The sequence below is a fragment of the Cyclopterus lumpus genome, chromosome 6 (genome assembly GCF_009769545.1).
Source record: "Cyclopterus lumpus isolate fCycLum1 chromosome 6, fCycLum1.pri, whole genome shotgun sequence".
Classification (NCBI taxonomy): Eukaryota; Metazoa; Chordata; class Actinopteri; order Perciformes; family Cyclopteridae; genus Cyclopterus; species Cyclopterus lumpus.
This window is the reverse complement of record NC_046971.1, coordinates 15,052,566-15,073,089: the sequence shown is the minus strand read 5'-3', so window position 1 is coordinate 15,073,089 and position 20,524 is coordinate 15,052,566. Positions and strand designations below refer to the sequence as shown.

The window sequence follows — 20,524 nt, the reverse complement described above, 5'->3', positions numbered from 1 at the left end:
TGCCCTGAGAGGAAGAGGAAGTAGCTTCAGCCATGTTTGTGAAAAATACCCATTACCTTCCCCTTTGTCTTTCTTTTTTTTCTTTCTGCAGTTTTTCTATTGTGTGAAGTCTTCCTCCTTCTATCTTTGGGGAAGCAGTGGTTAAAGGAAGCTTAAGCGATCACCACTGGCAGAGGATTTTGAATCAAAAGATGTTAGCAGAACGTTTGTAAGGGTCCTGGATGGCACATCACATCCTCTCACAGCACCTTTGAATTTACGCCTTCCAGAAACACTTTTAGTTGCCAGGAAATATTATTTTTCAGTATAAACAGCTCAGCATGACAGAAGGATATACAGTAGTTTAATCCAGCATGCTGTTCTACATTACTCACCCTGTTAATATTTTTCTTTTAATCAGCATACTGGTGTCCTGTAGCTCTTTATTATGGGCTGCTCAGACTGTGTTCTGATGTTTACACTTTCTGCATGCTTGCTGTGCACCAAGTGACAATTTAAAGGCAATTTTCCATTTTTGCCCACGTTAATGGGTATATAGTTTTTGAATGATGAAATGTGCATGGAAGCAAATATGTCAGATTCTGCAAGGACAGTGAATAAACAATAAATGTGGAGAGGAAACAGCAGGAAGAGGTGGGGCTGTTTTAACTGCCCATCTGCCTGGAGGATTTCCCAGAGTCTCACAGCCTCAAGCAGGAAGCAGACATACTAACATTATTTCAGCAATGCTGTTTTTGCACCTTCCCTCTTGTTATTCCCTTTCCGTTGCTTCTCCTGCATGTCTGGTCTTTTTGCTCCACTTTCCTTAAGCATTTCATATCCTCATTGACTATTCCCTTTTCCCTCACTTTTGGGTGAATTTAAAGAGAAGCTTGTCTGTGTTGATGTGTTTGCGCAAATGTACAACGTTTGTGTGCATTGTGTTATATCTTTATGCTGAGATTGACTCGCAGAGTTCAAAGGCTTGTCACCACAGATCCGGTTCGCCTTGCAGTCTTTTTGTCAGGCAAGTCTTTTGTTATGTAACACAAGCAGATATCTCCTCTCTCGCTCAGAAGAGGCAAGAACAGAGCGGGAGAAGCTTCACATCACAGCAAGTGTTGGTTTCAAGTCTGCCTTTGATATGCACACCCAATGGCGGTTTAAAACTCAGTGCTGTTGACATAAATATGCTGCTCATGCTCATTTAGAGGCAGGAATTAAATATAAAATGATATATATAAAAGAGAGACTTAATCAATTAGACTAGACTGAGATACTAAAAAGAAAAGAAATGTCAGACCCCTATCAGTGTTTCTTCTTGAAAAGAGCCGGAAAGAGACAAATGGTGATGGAAAGCGGTTTGCATATGAGGAGAGTTGAAGTCCATGCATCCACTGTTAGACGTGATGGACTCGTACTAACATTTTACCTCTGAGTTACATCATTTTTATTACACTCGAGCTAGGGCCATTTCTAGGTCTGTATTTTTCAACCTCCTTTACTCTCATGTTCTTGGTTGCTCTTTCTCTTTGTTTCTGTGTTGATAGCTCTTTTTATTTCCTATCTATGCTTTGTAGATCTAGATTAATATGGCAGTGTAAACACAAAACACAACACAGTTGCAGTCATAGTTAGAGCATAGTTAGAACAATGAGTTGATATATGGATTATTAATCAACATAACAAATTCAAAGGTGGTTTGATTATGTCTTTTCATCAGCTCAAAATCCTAATGTTATCAAACTAGCGTGATAAACTAGGATGCAAACATGATAAGCTTGACACCTGCTGAAATCAGCACATAATTGTCATTGTGAACATAATAGCAATAAGTACAGCTTCACATAGCTGCTAGCATGGCGGAAGACTCTAACTCTAGCATGTGCTCCAGTGTCTACTGTGAATATGTGCCGGTTTTCTTACTCTTCTATGATAACAGAAATAGATATATGTGAGGTTTGGACTATTGGTCCAACATTATGTCTGGATTTTGAAAAAAAATGGTTAAACTATTTTCTTACACTTCATAGAGCAAATGATTTATCAAATCATTAAGACAATGACTCGCAGATGAGTTTATGATGAAATTAAATGATCATTAGTTGCTACATAAAAATGCTGTTGTTTTTTTTATCAGAGTTGGGAGTTGAGTTGGCTTGTATTTTTTTCTGTGAGTCAGAAAGGTTCACCGTATCGGTTCCTGGCTCCATGTTGGTCAGGAAGACTTTATGTGAGAGGGGAGATGAGTCATCTAATGCAGAGGAATCACAATTAGACTTCATGTCAAGGGAGGCACCAATACGGATACAGAGAAACAAGAAAGCAAACACACAAGCAAGCCCCTCGTGCTCATATTATATACAGACGCATGACGAGGTGTTTGATTTAGTGTCAAAGATGATAACGGTTACACACATTCAGACATGCAAACACAGTGCAGCCATCTAATAAACACATACACACACGTACTACAAATATAGACTCATATTAATGCATACAAACACTCTCTCTCTGTATTTCAGCAGCAGGAAATAGAGACAAGACAGAGCCCTCAGCTCAGGCGAGAGGAAAAAAAAGACTTCTAATGGTGGTTTCCATGGAAACTGTCTCCCTTTCACTTTAGGAGGAGGGCAAGCGAGTGGTGGATGAGTTAGGCAGACATTTAAGGTGGCTCATGGACAGTGGGAGGGAATTTAAGGTGGTTTGAAGTGTGAATCCATCTGACTGTAATGCCTTGAGGATGAGATGGGTCGTTTGAGGTAATGGCAGTGCAGTGCAGGTGGTTTGAACAAACAGTGAAGCAGACCAAAGATAATTGCAGCATGCACCCCTTTCACCTTGGGCTGCACAGTCAGCATATTCAGCAGCCAAGACACACACGTCCACACATGGATTATTGATATCAAGATCACAAATCTGTTCGTAATTGCATTACAGTGTGAGGGACTGATGCCACAATATCAGAGTCAAAAATAATAGAGCTCTATGTGTGTGTGTGTGTGTGTGTGTGTGTGTGTGTGTGTGTGCGCGTGTGTGTGTGTGTGTGTGTGTGTGTGTCTGTGTGTGTGTGAGTGTGTGAGAATCTCAAAAGACTCGGGTATCTCTCTTCTTTTGCTAGTTCCTTACGTGAGTATGGAACAGACAGATAAACAATTTTAGGTTCAATACCTTTCTATAATATAAACATGCTTGTAATGGTGTAATCAGTTACACTGGAGAGACTCTAAATTGCCCGTAGGTGTGAATGTGAGCGTGAATGGTTGTTTGTCTCTATATGTTCCCTACAATAAACTGGCGACCTGTCCAGGGTGAAGCCTGCCTTCGCCCAATGTCAGCTGGGTTACGGAAGCATCACACCTAAACTTCCCTAAACTCCCCGCCCCACCTGCCACCACCACCACCACACTCCTTTTCATACAAATTCCTTTCACACACCCTATTCCCACTCACTATTTTTGTTATCCTCACCAAGACCTCCTTTTCTAGCACCAAGGTTGTCAGCTCTTGTGTGTCTTTCTGTATACATGTACGTATGTGTGTGTGTGTGTGTGTGTGTGTGTGTGTGTGTGTGTGTGTGTGTGTGTGTGTGTGTGTGTGTGTGTGTGTGTGTGCGCGCGCGTGCGTGCGTGCGTGCGTGCGTGCGTGCGTGCGTGCGTGCGTGCGTGCGTGCGTGTGTGTGTGCGTGGGAGTGTATGTGTGTGTGTTATGGTGTTTTTGTAATAAGCTCACGGTCAACCAAGTCGCCTGTTCTTAGTGTATTAGTCATATCTTTCAATCTCCATGACACTAGTATTCTTCCACTCTCATCAGGTTTTATTTCCCTGTAAAAAATGCCCATCCATGGTCATAGTCATGGATTTCATTAATAAGACTCTTAATACAAGACATGAGGATGAATTCATTTGAGGGAGTAAGCTCAACCTTTCAAGAACGCTTGCTGATGAATGCCAATCTGAAGTGCTGTTTATCAAGTATATGTTTGTTTGGGAGGGCAACAGTTAGATGGATTGTTGCAGGGGCGTATATCTTTTAATGTAAGCTAGAGCCGTATAATCCCTTTGTTGTGTTTCTGATGTCTCAGTGAAAACTGAAATTTAAAGCTGAAAACCAAAACAACCTGAATTGTGTAACGGCAGAGGGAGGTCATTATAGTGCACTGTATGTGTGCAAGTGTCAGTGAAAAGTTAGAAGAACAGAGCATAGAGTATGGGATTTTTAGCAGTGCCTTGACCCAGATCTTTTACGATGGAGAGACCAGAGCTAAATCAGCAAAGGGATGAATGAAGTGAGGAGGGAGAGCCGGAGGAGTGAGAGGAGGAGACGGTTAACACGACAGCCATGGAAGCCATCCAAGGCGAAAACAAGTGGGCGGGTTAAAGATGGAAAAAAAGGGACAAACACAAAATAGTATGGTGAAGGAGGTATTGGGCCTTAAAGGGCATGTGTACAGATTGTTAAGCCCTCCGAGGCAAATTTATGATTTTGAAAAATACAAAATAAATTGAATTGAAAGGATTGGTGCACACGACAAAAGGAAGAGACTGAAAGAAAGCGAAGGCAGAATGAGACGTGTCAAATGATTTAAATGTTCTTTTACTCCCGCCCTGCTTTGTATTGATGCTTGTGTTGTGGTTTGCGTCTCCATGAAGAAGCCACCGCTGCAGATCGAAGTGTTGTCTTGTCTATTAAAGGAGCACTTTGGAAGCATCTAGCTGTGAACCCTGAGATTCATGTTGTCTCCCCTCAGTGGTTCAATTTAGTCTACCTTCCTTCTCCTGCTCTCATCATAAACTGACTCCATTTCCCTTGTCTGTTTTCTCCTTCCTATTCAGAGCTGCCCTATGGCTGGGAGAAGATAGATGACCCCATCTACGGCAGCTACTATGTAGAGTAAGTCTCCCGGTTGACTTCGGTTAACTTGGCTTCTCTGTAGTAAAACAGGAAATGCATGGATATGGTTTACAACGCCTCGTTATGAATTATAAATGCCTTAATTCTCATTCATTTTTTATTTCTTACTGCTCATTTAACTTTTACAGCGAAATTATGTATAGACTATCAAGAGAATGCTATATCAAAATCCTTGAATGTGTTGTATCCCAAACATACTGTATCGGTTTCTAGATGCTGTTTAATTTGGAAGTACATAAAATGTTGTTCTCGCTGCAAAAGCTTAAAAAAATGTTGATCTTGTCACTTATTATTTACATTTCTTACAACGTTTGGTTGTAGTTACAAATTACTTTGGGGATCGAATTTTAAGTGCAAGACAAAAATCACAAGATTTGATGTATTGCTATATTTCAAACTAGCCCACAGTATATTAAGTAATTAGAGTTGCTGCCATCTGGATCCACTACAACATTTAAACCTGTTAGAGCTGCAATTAATTAGTTTTTTTCAGATTGAGGCAACATATCGACTCCATACCAGGTCAGAGCAACTGTCCTCGCTTTACTTGATGAGTTTATCAAGATATTATAGATTATCATGTCAGCAAACACATACCTGAAATTACTTCCAGCAGAAGCATAAGCTGTTGAATGCTCGTCCAATATTCACTGGCATTTTATCTCTAGTTTAGGTTGCCAGCTCTTGAAAAGTTTCCAAGATGTTTATAACACTTCAGCAGAACTTTCGTATTGGTTGCTGCAATCTGCTTCCAACCATCTTAAATGTGTAGTCGTTTAGAGCAAAAGGGACTCATAATAACATCACAGTATGCACTAAAACAATGAGCTGAAAGTAGCTGGAATTGGACAGAGAGCTGTAGCGCTGATTCTCATTAGGATTATCAGGACTAGCAACCTTTTCTCTTAAAGGTCATTTCACTCAACGCAACAACAAAATAGAGCTCAATGGAGTTTAATTGCGTCAATCATTTAACACACTAAAAGGCACCATTTTTTCTAAAAGAACACTTTTGTTCTCAAGTACATTTTGTTAAAAATACCTCTTAACGTTGGTCAAATTTTAAATGCAGAACTGCATTGTGCTATTGGTATTTCTGGCTTGGCGTTGTGAATGATCCTTGTTCCATTATTTGTGATGATGCATTTTAATTTCAGTCATATCAATCGAAGGACCCAGTTCGAGAACCCAGTCATGGAAGCCAAGAGACGTTTGGAGCAGCAGAGGCAGATGCAGAGCCAGGGACTCTCCGCTCTACCACTACCCACTATATACAGAGGTATGCATGGAATACTAGAGTGTGTGCAGTACATAACTCAAAACACGTTGTCATACTTACAGAGTTGCAAAAACATGAAAATGCAAAGACTGCAGGAAAGACATGCCGGCAAATGGCCTTCATCAAGGGCCATCAAGGGCCTCTAAAACCTGGATGCTGATACATTTTATTTATGGTATATCGTCCCTGTTGTACAGATTGTTTGTATTGAACATTGTGCATATCGTTTTCCTAATGCATCTCTCATAGAACGGGCAGTTTCATGAGTATTTGAAGGGGCAGATGCACAATGTCACAATGAACAGGGTCGAATAGAGATTGCTGGCAGTGCGGGTCTACTCTGAGTATGAGGACGTACTAGACCAGCACATAATATGTACGGCTTCATCTAAGTGAAGACTGCACTTCTTCCATGAGTCATCTAATCAGGAATTAAGGCAAATGTGTCTTTATTGCTGCTAAAAAGGCACTAAAAAGATCATGTCAAACTTTAACTTCAAGCAAACATAATGTGACCAAACAAATCTGCATGGTTTCTAGATATCAACAATATCTCAAATATCATAATTCAAAACCTTCTGTCCCTTCAGAGAAGCCATTATTTACGAGGGACCCAACCCAGCTGAAGGGGAACTTCCTGTCAACAGCCCTGCAGAAGAGCAACATGGGATTTGGATTCACGATCATCGGAGGTGACGAGCCCGATGAGTTCCTGCAAGTGAAGAGTGTAATACCAGACGGACCCGCTGCTCAGGATGAAAAGATGGACACAGGTAATTATGTGTACCAACACTTCATTTTGACAGCTGGTTGAGAAATAAATTGAGGTTTACCCCAAAAACAAGTTGTCACTGCAGTCCCCACTGACACCCTAATACTGGGTTTATAGAAATACTTAAGCACAGCTTCATTATTCTGATTCCTCAACATAATGGACCTTCATTTCCTACCAAAGCAGATCAAGTATGAAGACCTTTCATTGGCAGAGTTTTAGATCCATTCAAGCAGGTTACCAGCCTGTTGGGTCATTTCTGTCAACCTAAAAGGCATGGGCAGCGCAGTAGTCGACAGTATCCAGTAGATTTGGTGCTGCAGTGTAATTTTGCCTCTGCCAACGCAGAACAATCCTTAGCATAAGCACTAGTGGACTTCCAAAATCACCGTCTGACAAAGAAAGCAGTGATAAATCATTGGATGATGTTTTGTGGTCCTGGTGTGCATTACAGATGTTGTCAACCAAAATAAAATTTTGTTTTCATCCAAATTAAGCACAGTACAGGCTACACAGGTTCCCTTAAACCTTCCCCTAGGGATGAACACATATTGACGGACATTCAACAGGTAGCAAGTGTTTGATCAAAAGAGATTGTTTGTGATAACAGTAGGGCATTAGCCGTGGACATTACAGTGCAGTGTGTGTGTGTGTAGTTTATTTGTTGATGAATGAATGCTACTCCTCAAAACCCGTGAGGGGATCCAACAGAGGTTCCTGTGTCTTGCTTGTCAGCCAGCTGCTGATTAAAGTAAAGGGTTAGCCCCAAAGTTAGCAACAACTATATTTGTTTTTTGTATTTAATATTTCTTATTGCACAGTAAAGCCATTCATTATTAACTTACCAACTGCAAAGAAGTATGCTCACATTGTATCAGGAAAGCATATTGTTGTAATATTTCATTTGTTACAGTCAGAAAGTGAGAAACATCTGATGAAAATAAAACATGATTTCAAAGTAATTGTTAGAACTATAATGGCATTATTGAGTCTACGGGTACTCTGTATTGGCAAGTACTCAAATGTAAGTACTAATTTAAGGACTATTTGTCCTTGGTCTGAAAAAAGTGGTGTCAGTATCCCTAATCGGATCGGCACTTTGTATCGGCTCACACCCGAAGCTAAGGTATCGTTATCGGGACTGAAAAAGTAGGATCGGTGCATAGTTTAAGTGCTAAGATTGTTGAATATTCCACAAAATATTTATATATTACTATAATATGTTGCTCAAGCACAGTTGATAACATTGTTCAGTTGTACAGTAGTAATCAATTAATGGTATCAATGATGTGAACAAAATTGCATTGTTAATCAGTTGTTTATTTTTTTTCCAGAAAAAAAAATGTATCTTAAAAGGGGAAATAATTGGCCCATGGTGGCATATTTAGGGTGTCCTATATTTGTGCCTGCAGCACTGTGTGTCCCAGACAAGGACTTCAGTTTCCTTTCAGGGCACTCTCTGTCCTCTGTGAGTGCACTATAATGTTCTGCTTTTAATGGGAATAAGAGCAACTGATTTGATTGGCTAAAGCTGACACCTGCCCACACAACACCTACTTCATTAGGAGTTGAATTCATCTTTAACAGCGGCAGGTGCAATATCACTGCAATAACACCAGTGGTCACAGTATTATCAAAAATCAGTCACACAAAGATACACCAGCTGTGGCGGTTCCAAAGGGTGGCAGCTGCCATACCTAAAAAAGGCCTTGTCGCACCAGCTGACACCCCAGTTTTAGTAAATCTAATAAAAAAATGTAAAAACTCTGATGTCCGAGTGATGCATTAAGAGATGACTTGCTATCATCTCTCAAAATAGCATCTATTATTTTTTTATTGAAAGAAATTAAAACAATTTATTTATTTCTAATGCTACCTTTTTGTATTTATTTCATACTTTTCTCATTTGCCACATGAATGTCATGTTTCTGAGTAGAAATATCTTAATTTGGGGGGTTTTCCAAACAAATATTATTTGTGATTGTTTGTGATTAAATTAGCATTAGCAAGTGCTATGAATTAGCTCCATACTTGTGTCTCTGCTTTGATTCATAAAACCAAGAGTCTATAATATCCACTCAAGCAGTATTTTATATATAATTCAGTCTCACGTGACTTACTGTCGTCTCACAGCAAGCAGGGTTCGAAGTTGCCCGTAGGTGTGAATGTGAGCGTGAATGGTCGTCTGTCGTTCTGTTTCAGTCCTGCGATAGTCTGCCAACCTGTCCAGGGTGAACCCTGCCTTTGCCCAATTTCAGCTGGGATCAGCTCCAGCCCCCAACAACCCTAAATAAGATAAGCGGCTAAAGTAGATAGATGGATGGATGGCTTACTTAGTGGTTAAAGAGACTCTGCCATATGTGGAAGGTTAACAAACAGTGTTTTTTATTTGCAATATCCTTGAGAAGACACCAAATCTCTACCTCTGCATTTACGGTCTTGTTTTTAATGGAGTGATCCGTGTACAGTCTTACCTGGAGAACTAAATACAGAGAGATTGTTCCAAAGGTCCTTGAGGTAACAAAGATACATTTTTAGGCTTTTACAGAAACAAACTTTAGTTTAGGACTAACCTTTAAGAGCTGATGTTAGTGAAAGTCTTAGTGGGTTATAGTCTTCGGCTCGGAGAAGGAACTCCTGTCTGAGGCGTCACGTGTGCACTGCTCTGAACCTGTGAGCTGGCCTTGTGCCTGGCACGGCTGGTGCCTAAATTGTTGGGAGTTGGGAATCCTGCTTCCTACTCTCAGCTCCTGGTCTCTGCTTTTATGACTCTCCCTCTACCTATCAGTTTTACTTTTATCTGAAATCCATCTCTTTCTATTGTATCTCTATCTCTCTCTTTGTCTCTCTGGCTTACCCTTTATTATGCTTCCTTATCTAACCATGACATCTGACACTTCTCCTCTGCTTTCAGCCTCAGTATATTTGCATCTCCTTTCTTTTTTTTCCTCTCATCCCTCTATCCTTGTCTGTCAGCCCATCCTCTCTCTCTTTCTGTTCTGATTTCTCTCTCTCTCCATTTGGCTCCTCTCCGCTCTGTGACATTGCCAGAGCTGCTCACACACATGCATGTGCAAACACATTCACACTTATGCATGCACAGTCACAGAGTCACACAGGCCCTCTCTGGCGGAGATTAGCTGGCCTATTTGAGCCGTGCGGCATTGCTCTTAGGGATTGTGTGTGATTGTGCATGTGGAATGTATGGTGTGTGTTTATGTGTGTGCACGTGTTCACGGGAGTGTGCGTTTATGCACGTGTGACAGAGAGCGCTTCCAGAAATGTGAAATAGAGGATTTGAGGCGGCTGCATTTGTCATGGGGCTGTGACTTTAATGCTTAAATCCAAAACTTTACGCACATTCAAACTACAGCAGAGATGACAGAGTATCTAGTGTGGCATTTGTGAAATAGTTTCACCTCGTTAAAATTTGTTAACGGTAAAAATGTCATCGACCAACCTGGTAACGTGAACATGAATATGAAATGTATTGAAGTGAGAAAATTAGGTAGCGTAACCTGACAAAGACAACTTTTATTGTACACAAGATCATAAACAATGGCACATGATTGCATTTCGATGCATGAGCCATCACTTAAAACTGTTACTACTTGTGACTGGTTTATTTAAATTTTGGAGATTTTCATGATTATTCTCTGTAAGGCTAACATGCACCAGATCATATTCACAGAGACACACCACCACAGACACCCCCCCCCTTTCTCTCTCACACACCTCACTGTCTTACACATGCACCTCCAGTGGCAGTGAACTGATAGTATAGTCCTTTGTGAGACTTGAGAGGCACAGAGTGTTTTTTCTGTGTTGCAACAGCATGTCCTGATCCCGCTGAGATTTGATATTTCATTGCAACAGACAGTGACAAGTTCTGTTTTTTGCAGCACAGTATGTTTACACACGAACCATTGAGACCAGATCACGTGGTCTGCATAATATGTGACATACCGTAGTGTGAGTGTGACTGCAGCTTTTGAGTCTTTCCTATCTCCTTTCTCAGGTGATGTCATTGTCTACATTAATGACATCTGCGTGCTTGGCACCACGCACGCTGATGTGGTCAAGCTTTTCCAGTCCGTACCGATCGGTCAGAGCGTAACCCTCGTGCTCTGTCGAGGCTATCCTTTGCCCTTTGACCCCGAGGACCCAAGTGCAGCGAGCACTTCCTTGACACCCATCGGCCTGGAGCATCGCCCCCTGGTTGTAAATGGCCGCGGCAGCTACGACCCCTACCTAGAGTATCTGTCGTTGAGCTCCCAGCTTCCTCCTCAAGCTCTGGCCGGAGCCCCTCACCCCGGGGACACACATCTGGATGGCTCATCTCTGCCGCCCACCACACCTGGTTCTGCATCCGCACTAACGCCTCACGACGACAACGTGTCCATGGCCTCCTCTGGGACGACAGGTGGTGCTGGGACAACAGTGCAGGGGGCAGAGTTCCTGACAGTTACTATGGTGAAAGGGGCAGAGGGATTTGGGTTCACCATTGCCGACAGTCCCACTGGTCAGCGAGTAAAACAGGTGACGTATCATGATCATCTCTACAGCTCTTCATTTTCTTTAGAAATGAAAGGCTTCAGACCTGTGATTCAGAAAGTAAATGTGTTCTTTCAGGAGCAAAATCTCAGTAGTCAGCAAAACTTGATGGTCAAGGTGAGTTTCACATTACAGTTAAAACTGCGGGTCAAGGTAAATTTAATTCAGTCAAAGCCATTAAGTAGAAAGAGATCATGGGAACAAAGTGAGCTGAGCCTGTGAATATTTGTTTTGTCTACTATCTACTAGATGATTGAAAGACTCAACTGTCCAATAGTAGCTACAGAATGAGAAAAAACCTGGCTTTAACAAATAGATACATTGGAGAAGATGGGTTGTGATGATATAACAGATGCTACTTATCATCCCTGTTGTCCAGTAAAACATCTGCACTTCAAAAAACATCTGTCTTATTATTCTCTAATAAAAACATATCTGCCTGTGGAATTTTGGAATTTGCACCGGTTCCTGCTGCATTGTTCATTGTCAATATTGTGGAAAAAAGTCAAAATCTTTCAATTTCATATTTTTAGATATGATTTTAGGGACCAACAATAGAAGACTGTTTTTGATGGATATTTTTTGTAGCATTAAGAGGACAATTCTTAAATAACTTCCCTCAATATACCATGTGCAGGTCTTTAGTCTAATCCAAGTTAATTAGTTATGTTAGATATTAGACGCTTTGTGTTAATTGGAAGATGCCACAAAATCAAATCCCACATTGTGTGACGGTGTATGAACTGTGTTGTTGAGGTGCAGGTGCTGGATCCGGGCTCACAGGGAGCGTCGGGGCTGATAGAGGGAGACCTGATCCTGGAGGTGAACCAGCAGCCAGTGGCTGCAGCTGGACATGGACGAGTGGTGGAGATGCTTAAAGAGTGTCCTGTGGGCGCCGAGGCGACTCTCCTCATACAGAGAGGAGTGACAGGTTAGAGACTTGTTTCTTCTCTGTGTGACTTATATGCTTGTAGTTCAATTTTACTCTTTCTATTGTTCATTCAGAAGGGCTACAAGGAAACTTAGATCACTCAGATAAACCAGATATAGTACAGAAAGTTGATAGTTATATTGTACGTAATGACGTACATGTAATGACGACATTTGTTTGGCGGTCTATAAATGTAATGTATTTTTTCCAGATAGCCAAAGTCTAAATAATTTTTAACTCTTTTTTTAAAATCTTTTTATGTCAACAGTGGTGGCAAAACATGACAACAGTACAATTGGTATCAAAGCACGTGCTATTTTGGTACCTTTCAAAGATAATTTTAATCAAAGAAAGGTCCAGTGGGAGAGCAACTGTCCAGCTAAATACAAGTTTTTTCTGATTGAGATACACAAACGTCAAGTCACTGTGCATCTTCAACTCCAGCTGCAGCTTCACAAGTGAGGAGTCCAGTAGAGTTAACAGTTAAGAGAGCAGAAGAGATTTTAATTATGATAATTTTGAGACTATTGTATTTTTGAACACATTCAAATCACAGTGGCCCCTTACTTGGATTCATTCAAGTCTCTAGATACAGTTTTATTTTTGGAATATTAAAGAATTAAAGAAGTTTGTGGTGCAAAACTGGCAAAATTATTTTATAAATATTTTTAAATAATAGTAACTGGGTTTTAATTCAGGATTATTTAACGGACAAATTTCCGTATGTTGGTTTCAGAAAAACAAAAACTTTAATATTCCCTTTGGGGAAATTAGGTAATTGCGGGAGCAAACAGCCCCAGGACTTATTATGAGACACTAGAAGAAAAGAACAGCAATATTTTATTTAAAGTCTGTGTCAAGTAAACATATTATATATATATATATTAGTTGAGAACAGGTGAAAAAACAGTGCACTATACAACACTGAATCGTGATGTTAGACCGCGTATGTGTTTTTTTAGGACAGATAAGCCTCTGGGGGTAAGGGGCTATATTTTGGGGGTTTCTGGTGTAGCCAGCGGATATCTGGGCCAAGACTTCCTATTCCGTGTGCTGCTCATTGTTTGCATTCGAGTTAGCAACTTGAAACGTGAGATTGGAGTTAAGAGACAACATGTTCGACCGGATGCCAGTTTACAAGCAACTTACCACAGCCACAGTGGTGTACTGTCCATCTGGCATACTGGGAGAGGCTGAGTTTTTACCGTCCGTCCAGCCCTGACTGTGTGTTTAGTGCAACAGTTGCAGATCATGTTGCATGCGTGCTTACCTCATAGTTCTCTGTTAAACGGTGGATCAATTGTATTGAGCGTCACAACCCCCACAAAATGACTAATTTCATTATAAGAATTTGAGAAATTTTGTCCCATAACATTTGGAAAGTCTAGATATTTGCCCCAAGATGAAATTATTTTATTCCCATTCTAGTTAGCATTGGACGGCATAAATATATGGTGCACATGCTCTGCCCAGACAGCAAGTATGCAGCAGGGAAATTGCCAACCTATTGTTTATTCTGTACATAAGTAATCAACCCTCCGCCAGGATTGGCCTCGGTCTCAGAGCGTTTCAGAGCAGAGATTACTGCTTATTTCTTCACCATTTTCAAACCTAATTTTATATACTAGCCAAATTGTTTCAATCATTAAATTTCAGCTTGGCAGTTGATAGCTTCTGTGGTGTGACAAGCTCACTTTACTCAGACTTTAATGTATTTCAAATGTGATAACTCATGCAGAGCATACGCAGATATATTACAATTTGTGAACAGTGTAAAGTGTAAAGTGTTGAGTGTCACTATTTTCTAATCAGAAGCTGGTCAGATTTAAAATGCAGTTGAGAGTTTATCTCACCGTTAGGTGTTGTACATCTCTGTGGATAGAGATGGCTCCAACACTGCTGTGGGGAAGCGGTTTCATTCCCACCGGGGCCACTCGTCTTCAAAATAAAGTCATTTTACTGTAATGTTCTTTTGGAGAGTGTCGTCTAGCTGGCAAAACAAGCTGGCATAACGCTGGTTGGCTACCTGGACTGACTGTGCTCTGAACACTCGCTTTGATTATACAGACCGCATTTTCACCGTGTTATGGACTCATAAATGGTCCATTTTGAAGTGATGCTGGGTTAAGGACAAGAGAAAATATCAATCAAAAAGCTCTAAACAAAATGCACACATACCTATTTTTGTGACCTATATATCGAATTCCCGTAACCAGCACTGCATTTTAATGAGATGCTCAACACCACCAGTTTCTGCACACGCTCAACATTGTACCTCTCTCTGGATGTGAAAGAAGATAGAAATACAAATTGACTTATAACGTAGCAGGAAAGAGGAATAAGAGAGAAGTGTGGCCATTTTACTCTGCTGTTATTTTAGATTGCCCACCTGCTAAGTAATTAAATTGCACAGTGAAAGCTTTGTTTGTTTGACGTGCTCTTGCACTGATTCTCTAAAAGGTGTTCTGGTCACAGGGTCAAAATTTGACTTTCTAATTACTGGTGCTGCCTATACCACTGAGCACTTGGCCATCTGACAAACACTCAAACACTCAACCCCACAATGATTAACCGCACAGCACCGTTCAGCAGCTCGAATGAAAGTGGAGAGAGTCAAAGAAACAGTCCTCTGGCTACTCCAAGAAATACAGTTTATAAGTTCAATGTTTGCTTTTGATGTGCCATCCACTTCTTCTTTTCTTTCTCATTTATTCGTTAAATCTGTAGTTTGTCAAGGGTTACATTTACAAGAGTTAATTTGCATTGTTTATGAGACAATAACAGAAGAAAAAAGAGGAATTATAGATGTGCTCTCTTTTCATTGCTCCTTTATCTTGGATTATATATAATTAGGGATGAAAACAATCGGTCTTATATGCAGCTCAGGTTTAATTAATTGAATGGTGACAAGAATTATTAATGCAGAGCTGAAAAGCAATCAAGGACATCAACACACATTTAGTGATCCTGGCACATTAGACTGATTTTACACCAGTCCTGTTGTTTTCAGTCATTTAACATAATAATAAGATGTATTGATGAACTGTTGCCTCGTCGTAGTGAATTGATTGTGTACGTAGTTCTGCAAATTATATTCAGTCAGTTTATTACATGGAAGCTAATAAAGTCGGTATGTATGTTACTGTACGTCAGCATGCATGGATGTGTACGTGAGCAGCGGAGATCAAATGTTGTGGCACTGAGACTCGAGCATCTTATGACCATGCAGAGCCAGCATCTGCCATCTGGTGGTTAACCTTTACATAAACTCATGTTTCATTGTCAGATACACCATTTAAAAATGATGCTGAAATTCAATATACAAATGAGAATGCCCCAGAAGGATTAAAGGTTCATTACATGTATATATACACCATATGTATTCACATGTACACCCTGGCTATAGATATTCTTGTAAATGCTGAGCTAAATGTGCCAAATGACCACCCTTCCCCCAAAGATGCCATCTCCCTCAACCTCACTGGTTTCTATCAAACAACTCAGCCTGACACACCAGGAACCTTTCTGACTCTCTGTGTGTTGCTCTCCTCGCTGCAGGGTGAAAGAAAGGACAAGGTCCTTTCCAGTGACTCAGATGTGCAACATGTCAGGAATGTTTAAGCTTGTTTGTGTATATGTAGGAATTATGTGCAGAACATCAAAGGAATTTAGCTTGCACACATGATTTCAGATGTGAGACTGAGAGCATCAGTGTTTTTTGTATAACATACAGGGTGTCACACCTCCACTGTCTGTGTGTGTGTGTGTGTGTGTGTGTGTGTGTGTGTGTGTGTGTGTGTGTGTGTGTGTGTGTGTGTGTGTGTGTGTGTGGGCGGGTGGGCGGGTGTTTGTCTGTCTGCTGTAGCGTGGGCACTCTGCCAGAGTTCCACTGAGCTCTGGTCGTGTTCACAGCTTGGTCCCCTGACATTTCAGTTTGAAGCGGAGCCAACCACAGACTAGAGACATTTTGCAGCACCAATGAGGATGCAGATCATGGTTGTGAAGAAAAGGGTGTCAGGCTGCACAAGCCAATCAGGCTGATCTGAAGGCCATCCAGAACTCAGCAGGCTAGTCTGTGAGGCCGACCTGCCAGACTGTCTGACCACTGACTCCAGAGAGAGGCCATATGAAGCCTCTCTACTAATTATTCATCTGTAATTCATCAGCATTCGTATGAGCCCGCCACACATCCGGCACATATGCCAATGAATGGTATTAGCATTTAAATTAAGCTTAAATGCCTCTGTGAGGATGACACTCCTCTATAATATGAGTGGACAATTGCCTTGTAGCTCATACTAATTTCCCTCAGTAGATCATAAATGAAGGTTTCCTGAGAATGAATTACTAGTATTCCTTAAAGGCTTCCCTTAAGTGTTCCTGAAAGAATGTGGTTGTTAGTTCCAACCTCCCACAAAGCGGTCCCTCTGCTGCTGCCACTGTGCTGAATGTTTCAGCACCAAGGACAGTTCTCATCAAACCATCATTCATGTTTATGTTTGTGTTCATGTACAGGGAGGGTTTTTATTTCCTCATAGTCTCTTGTCCTCGACGCTCAAAGACACAGCAGAAACATTCATTCTGAAAATGGCAAACATGACCACCAAATATGATGCGTTACTATAGGCGGGGCTGGGTTTGAAAAATGTGGGGGGAAAATGATAAAAGTGTAAGAATGGCATAAATACATTTTAATTTTAATTTGTTTCCTCACATGGACTCACATTGATCTATTCTCCTAAATCTCCCCTCGCTCACTGATTTTGATAGAAAGTTCTGCACTTCTGCTTCGGTGCTAAGGGCTCTGGCTTTTATCTCACACATCTAAAAAGCAGGCGGATGCAGTTGGAGAGTAATTCCATAAATATATTTCTTCTAGTGCTCTCTGACATTTCTTTGGAAATCTCATAAACTGAATAAACTGAATAAATATTAAATATATCAGGATTCTCTAAAGAACATTTTACATGCGCCCACGCCTGTTAAAGGATTCATCAGTGATGCTGCAGGAGTCTAGTGTGCATGAGGCACACTCGTGTGTTTATGCATTTTTATCCACATGTGTAATGATTCAAATTGCGTGTTTATACAAAGCAGCCATTGCATGTGATCCCCATTGTGTTAATGTATGTATTTGGGTCTCAGCAGCATAAATGTGCTGTTAGTCTTTGATTCAGTGGAGTCACAGGGGAGCTGTGTGGATGAGATTGTTGTTGTGATGTTGAGTGCTCCCTACATGCAGATACAATATGACATGGAGAGAAAACTCTGTGTGTGTGTGTGTGTGTGTATGTGTGTTGTGCGTGTGTGTGTGTGTGTGTGTGTGTGTGTGTGTGTGTGTGTGTGTGTGTGCGTGCACGTGTGTGTGTGTGTGTGTGTGCGTGTGTGTGTGTGTGTGTGTGTGCATTTGCATGCAGCCAATGATGTAATTATGTTGAAAAGCAACGCAACAACCAAACCCATTTAGGAAGAGAGTTACACAAATAAAGTCAAAACAGAGGAATATGAAATCAACAAGCTGAGATTTATTTTACAATTTAAAGAGAGAGGATTTAACAATCGTATCCAACATCTCATGTACAAAAAACCTCCACACATAGGTTACATTAAAGTTGTTTTTTGTCTGTATTTTTTTGTGTTGCAGGAATGCAACACAATATCAGTCTGCTCTGTGTAAACTGTGTTTTCTCTTTCTTCCTCAGGCCACATCTCTCCTCTGAAGGCCAAACAGGTATGATGATTGAACCACATGTGTTTCTGCTTGTGTTTAGGTGTCCATGTGTTTGACTGAGAGGAAACAAACATAGTCGTAGAGAAAATATATTTGTTTGTTGAAGCAGAGAGGTAAGATCGAAGCGTGTAAGATCAGCGTTTGTCATTGAGGCTGTGTTGCCTTAGAGGTGTTTGGCTTTTATTGTGAAATGAGCCAGCCTGTTGTGACCTGCTTATTGGTTTGATCACATCAGATCTCACACCTCACTAGCTGGGGAAAAGCTCTTCAGATTTGGACTTAAACTGCAGCTGCTGCTGCGTATGCAATCAGCACTCATTCATGCTATTAGATAGAATATTAAGACACAACGAATCTCATCTAATGCACTTGATTTTAATTATTTTAATTTGTTCATCATCTGGCAAAAATATTTTGTATTTAGTTATTTATTGTATAATAATGTTGATCATCTTCCATCATCAATGTTACCTGTCTTTATTCTCTGCACATAGTTAGCTTTGGATTCGTTGTTTAACTTTTTTTTAAATTTTGAAAACAACTTGAAAAACATTAAGCCTTTTTTTTTAAGTTTTATAATTAGCTTTACAGTATTTCCCTAAACCGGACTGCAGTGATTTAATAAGCGTTTAGATCATTTTTATACCGCTTGGAAAAGACTTACATTGCATTCTTTTTGTTTTTTTCTCACACATATGCTAGTATAAGCTCATTTGAATGCACCTCCCACCTGTTTGCACCTCTCCTCCCACCTGTGTGGTATTTTGGTGGCCAGCGCAAAAGTGCAATCCAGACCAAGCATATTTCAAGGTCAAAGGAAAAAACCAAGTGGTCAAAGCGCTGCCTACCCAGGTTGTTGCGCCAACACAATAAGGCCCTATAACTTAAATAAAACATCGTTGTTGGTGTTTTCCTTGTAGTTGCCTGACCAGTGGGATCCACATGGCAGCCCCCAAGCACATCTGTCCGGCCCAGTTTTGCCACCTGGAACCCCCTTCCCAAACCAGCCACAGCATCGCACGTCTGTGCCTGACTCCACCGAGGGCTTCGATCTTAACAAACCTGACCCCTATGACCTTTATGAGAAGTCGAGGGCTATCTATGAGAGCCGACGTAAGTACTGACATTTACTTCATGGGAAATTAAGCATTATGTTGCTTGAATTGGCTTTTAATATCGTGATTTGAAATTAACGAAAGAGTCAACCTTTGGTGTCGCTATTTGTGTCTCAGGTCCAGAGTATGAAGAGGTGGAGGTGCACCTGCTGAGAGAGAAGACCGGGTTTGGCTTTCGCATCCTAGGGGGAGACGAGGCCGTGCAGGCTGTGAGTCCGGACGCCCGTGACAAGGCTCGTATGGGACGGGCTGGACCACACACATATTTAACCTCATACACACCACCCTCATCCGATCTGCTCCTAACCTCATCTCACACTTCATCCAGTCACATACATTTGACCAACATACACGCACACACTTACACACAAGCACTCCTTGGTTTTACCATACTTAAGTAATGCCTTGCTAACTTGTCCAAGTTTACAACAGCATGCACATTATGATACAGAAGAATGTTACAGGAGGATGATAGGAAGGTGGAAACATGTTACCATGCCCCAAACAAGTTTCCAACCTGGATTGAGCAATTACTGGGTGATTCGGCTGTGTCTTGGTTTCATCCTCTTCACCTTCATTTATGCTGCTAATAGTGATTGTCTTTGAACAGATTGTTATTGGGGCTATAATAGAGAACACCCCCGCTGAACGCGATGGCCGGCTTCGTCCTGGGGATGAGCTCATTTCTGTGGATAAAAATGTGGTTGCTGGGAAACCGCACAAATACGTGATAGACTTGATGCACGCAGCCGCGCGCAACGGTCAAGTCAGCTTGACTGTGAGAAGGAGAGTGCAAATGCCTGGTAAGGACATGTTTTAGTTCTGTATTTGTTGTGTTTGTTTGTTTCACACTTTAGTGAGATTGGAGAACGTGCTACATATTTCACTGGCATCAATTTATAAAAACAACTTGGACCGGACACATGCTGACAATCTGTGTGCAGGATCAGTGTGTACTTCTCTCTCGCACATCTTTTCTGTGGTAGTGGTATGCGCAAACACTGTATTTCTATGTATTTTTATTATTCACACCATTTGCCATTTGTCTTGCGTGCGTACGTTGCATGGGGCAAGACGTTTTCAGGGACTATCCAGTGTGTCTTGGAACCAGTTCAGCACTGAATATTAAAGGAACGGTGTGTAGGATTTAGGGGTATTTAATAGCAGAAAAGCAATATAACATTCAGAACTATGTTTTCATTAGTTTATAGTTACCTGAAACTATGAATGATTGTGGTTTTGGTAGCTT

General features: G+C 41.0%; 1 protein-coding gene across 1 annotated transcript in view; it reads left to right on the top strand.

The window, feature by feature from the left end:
* Window positions 1-20,524, top strand: part of LOC117732706 (membrane-associated guanylate kinase, WW and PDZ domain-containing protein 2-like) — a 72,939-nt gene that overhangs the window by 43,949 nt on the left and 8,466 nt on the right. Inside the window, exons 7-15 of the mRNA XM_034535815.1 lie at window positions 4,815-4,872; window positions 6,051-6,172; window positions 6,763-6,945; window positions 10,963-11,483; window positions 12,261-12,429; window positions 18,132-18,160; window positions 19,081-19,273; window positions 19,393-19,484; window positions 19,886-20,078. Of these exons, the coding sequence (XP_034391706.1) occupies window positions 4,815-4,872; window positions 6,051-6,172; window positions 6,763-6,945; window positions 10,963-11,483; window positions 12,261-12,429; window positions 18,132-18,160; window positions 19,081-19,273; window positions 19,393-19,484; window positions 19,886-20,078 (1,560 nt within the window). The remainder of the gene's footprint in view (window positions 1-4,814; window positions 4,873-6,050; window positions 6,173-6,762; window positions 6,946-10,962; window positions 11,484-12,260; window positions 12,430-18,131; window positions 18,161-19,080; window positions 19,274-19,392; window positions 19,485-19,885; window positions 20,079-20,524) is intronic.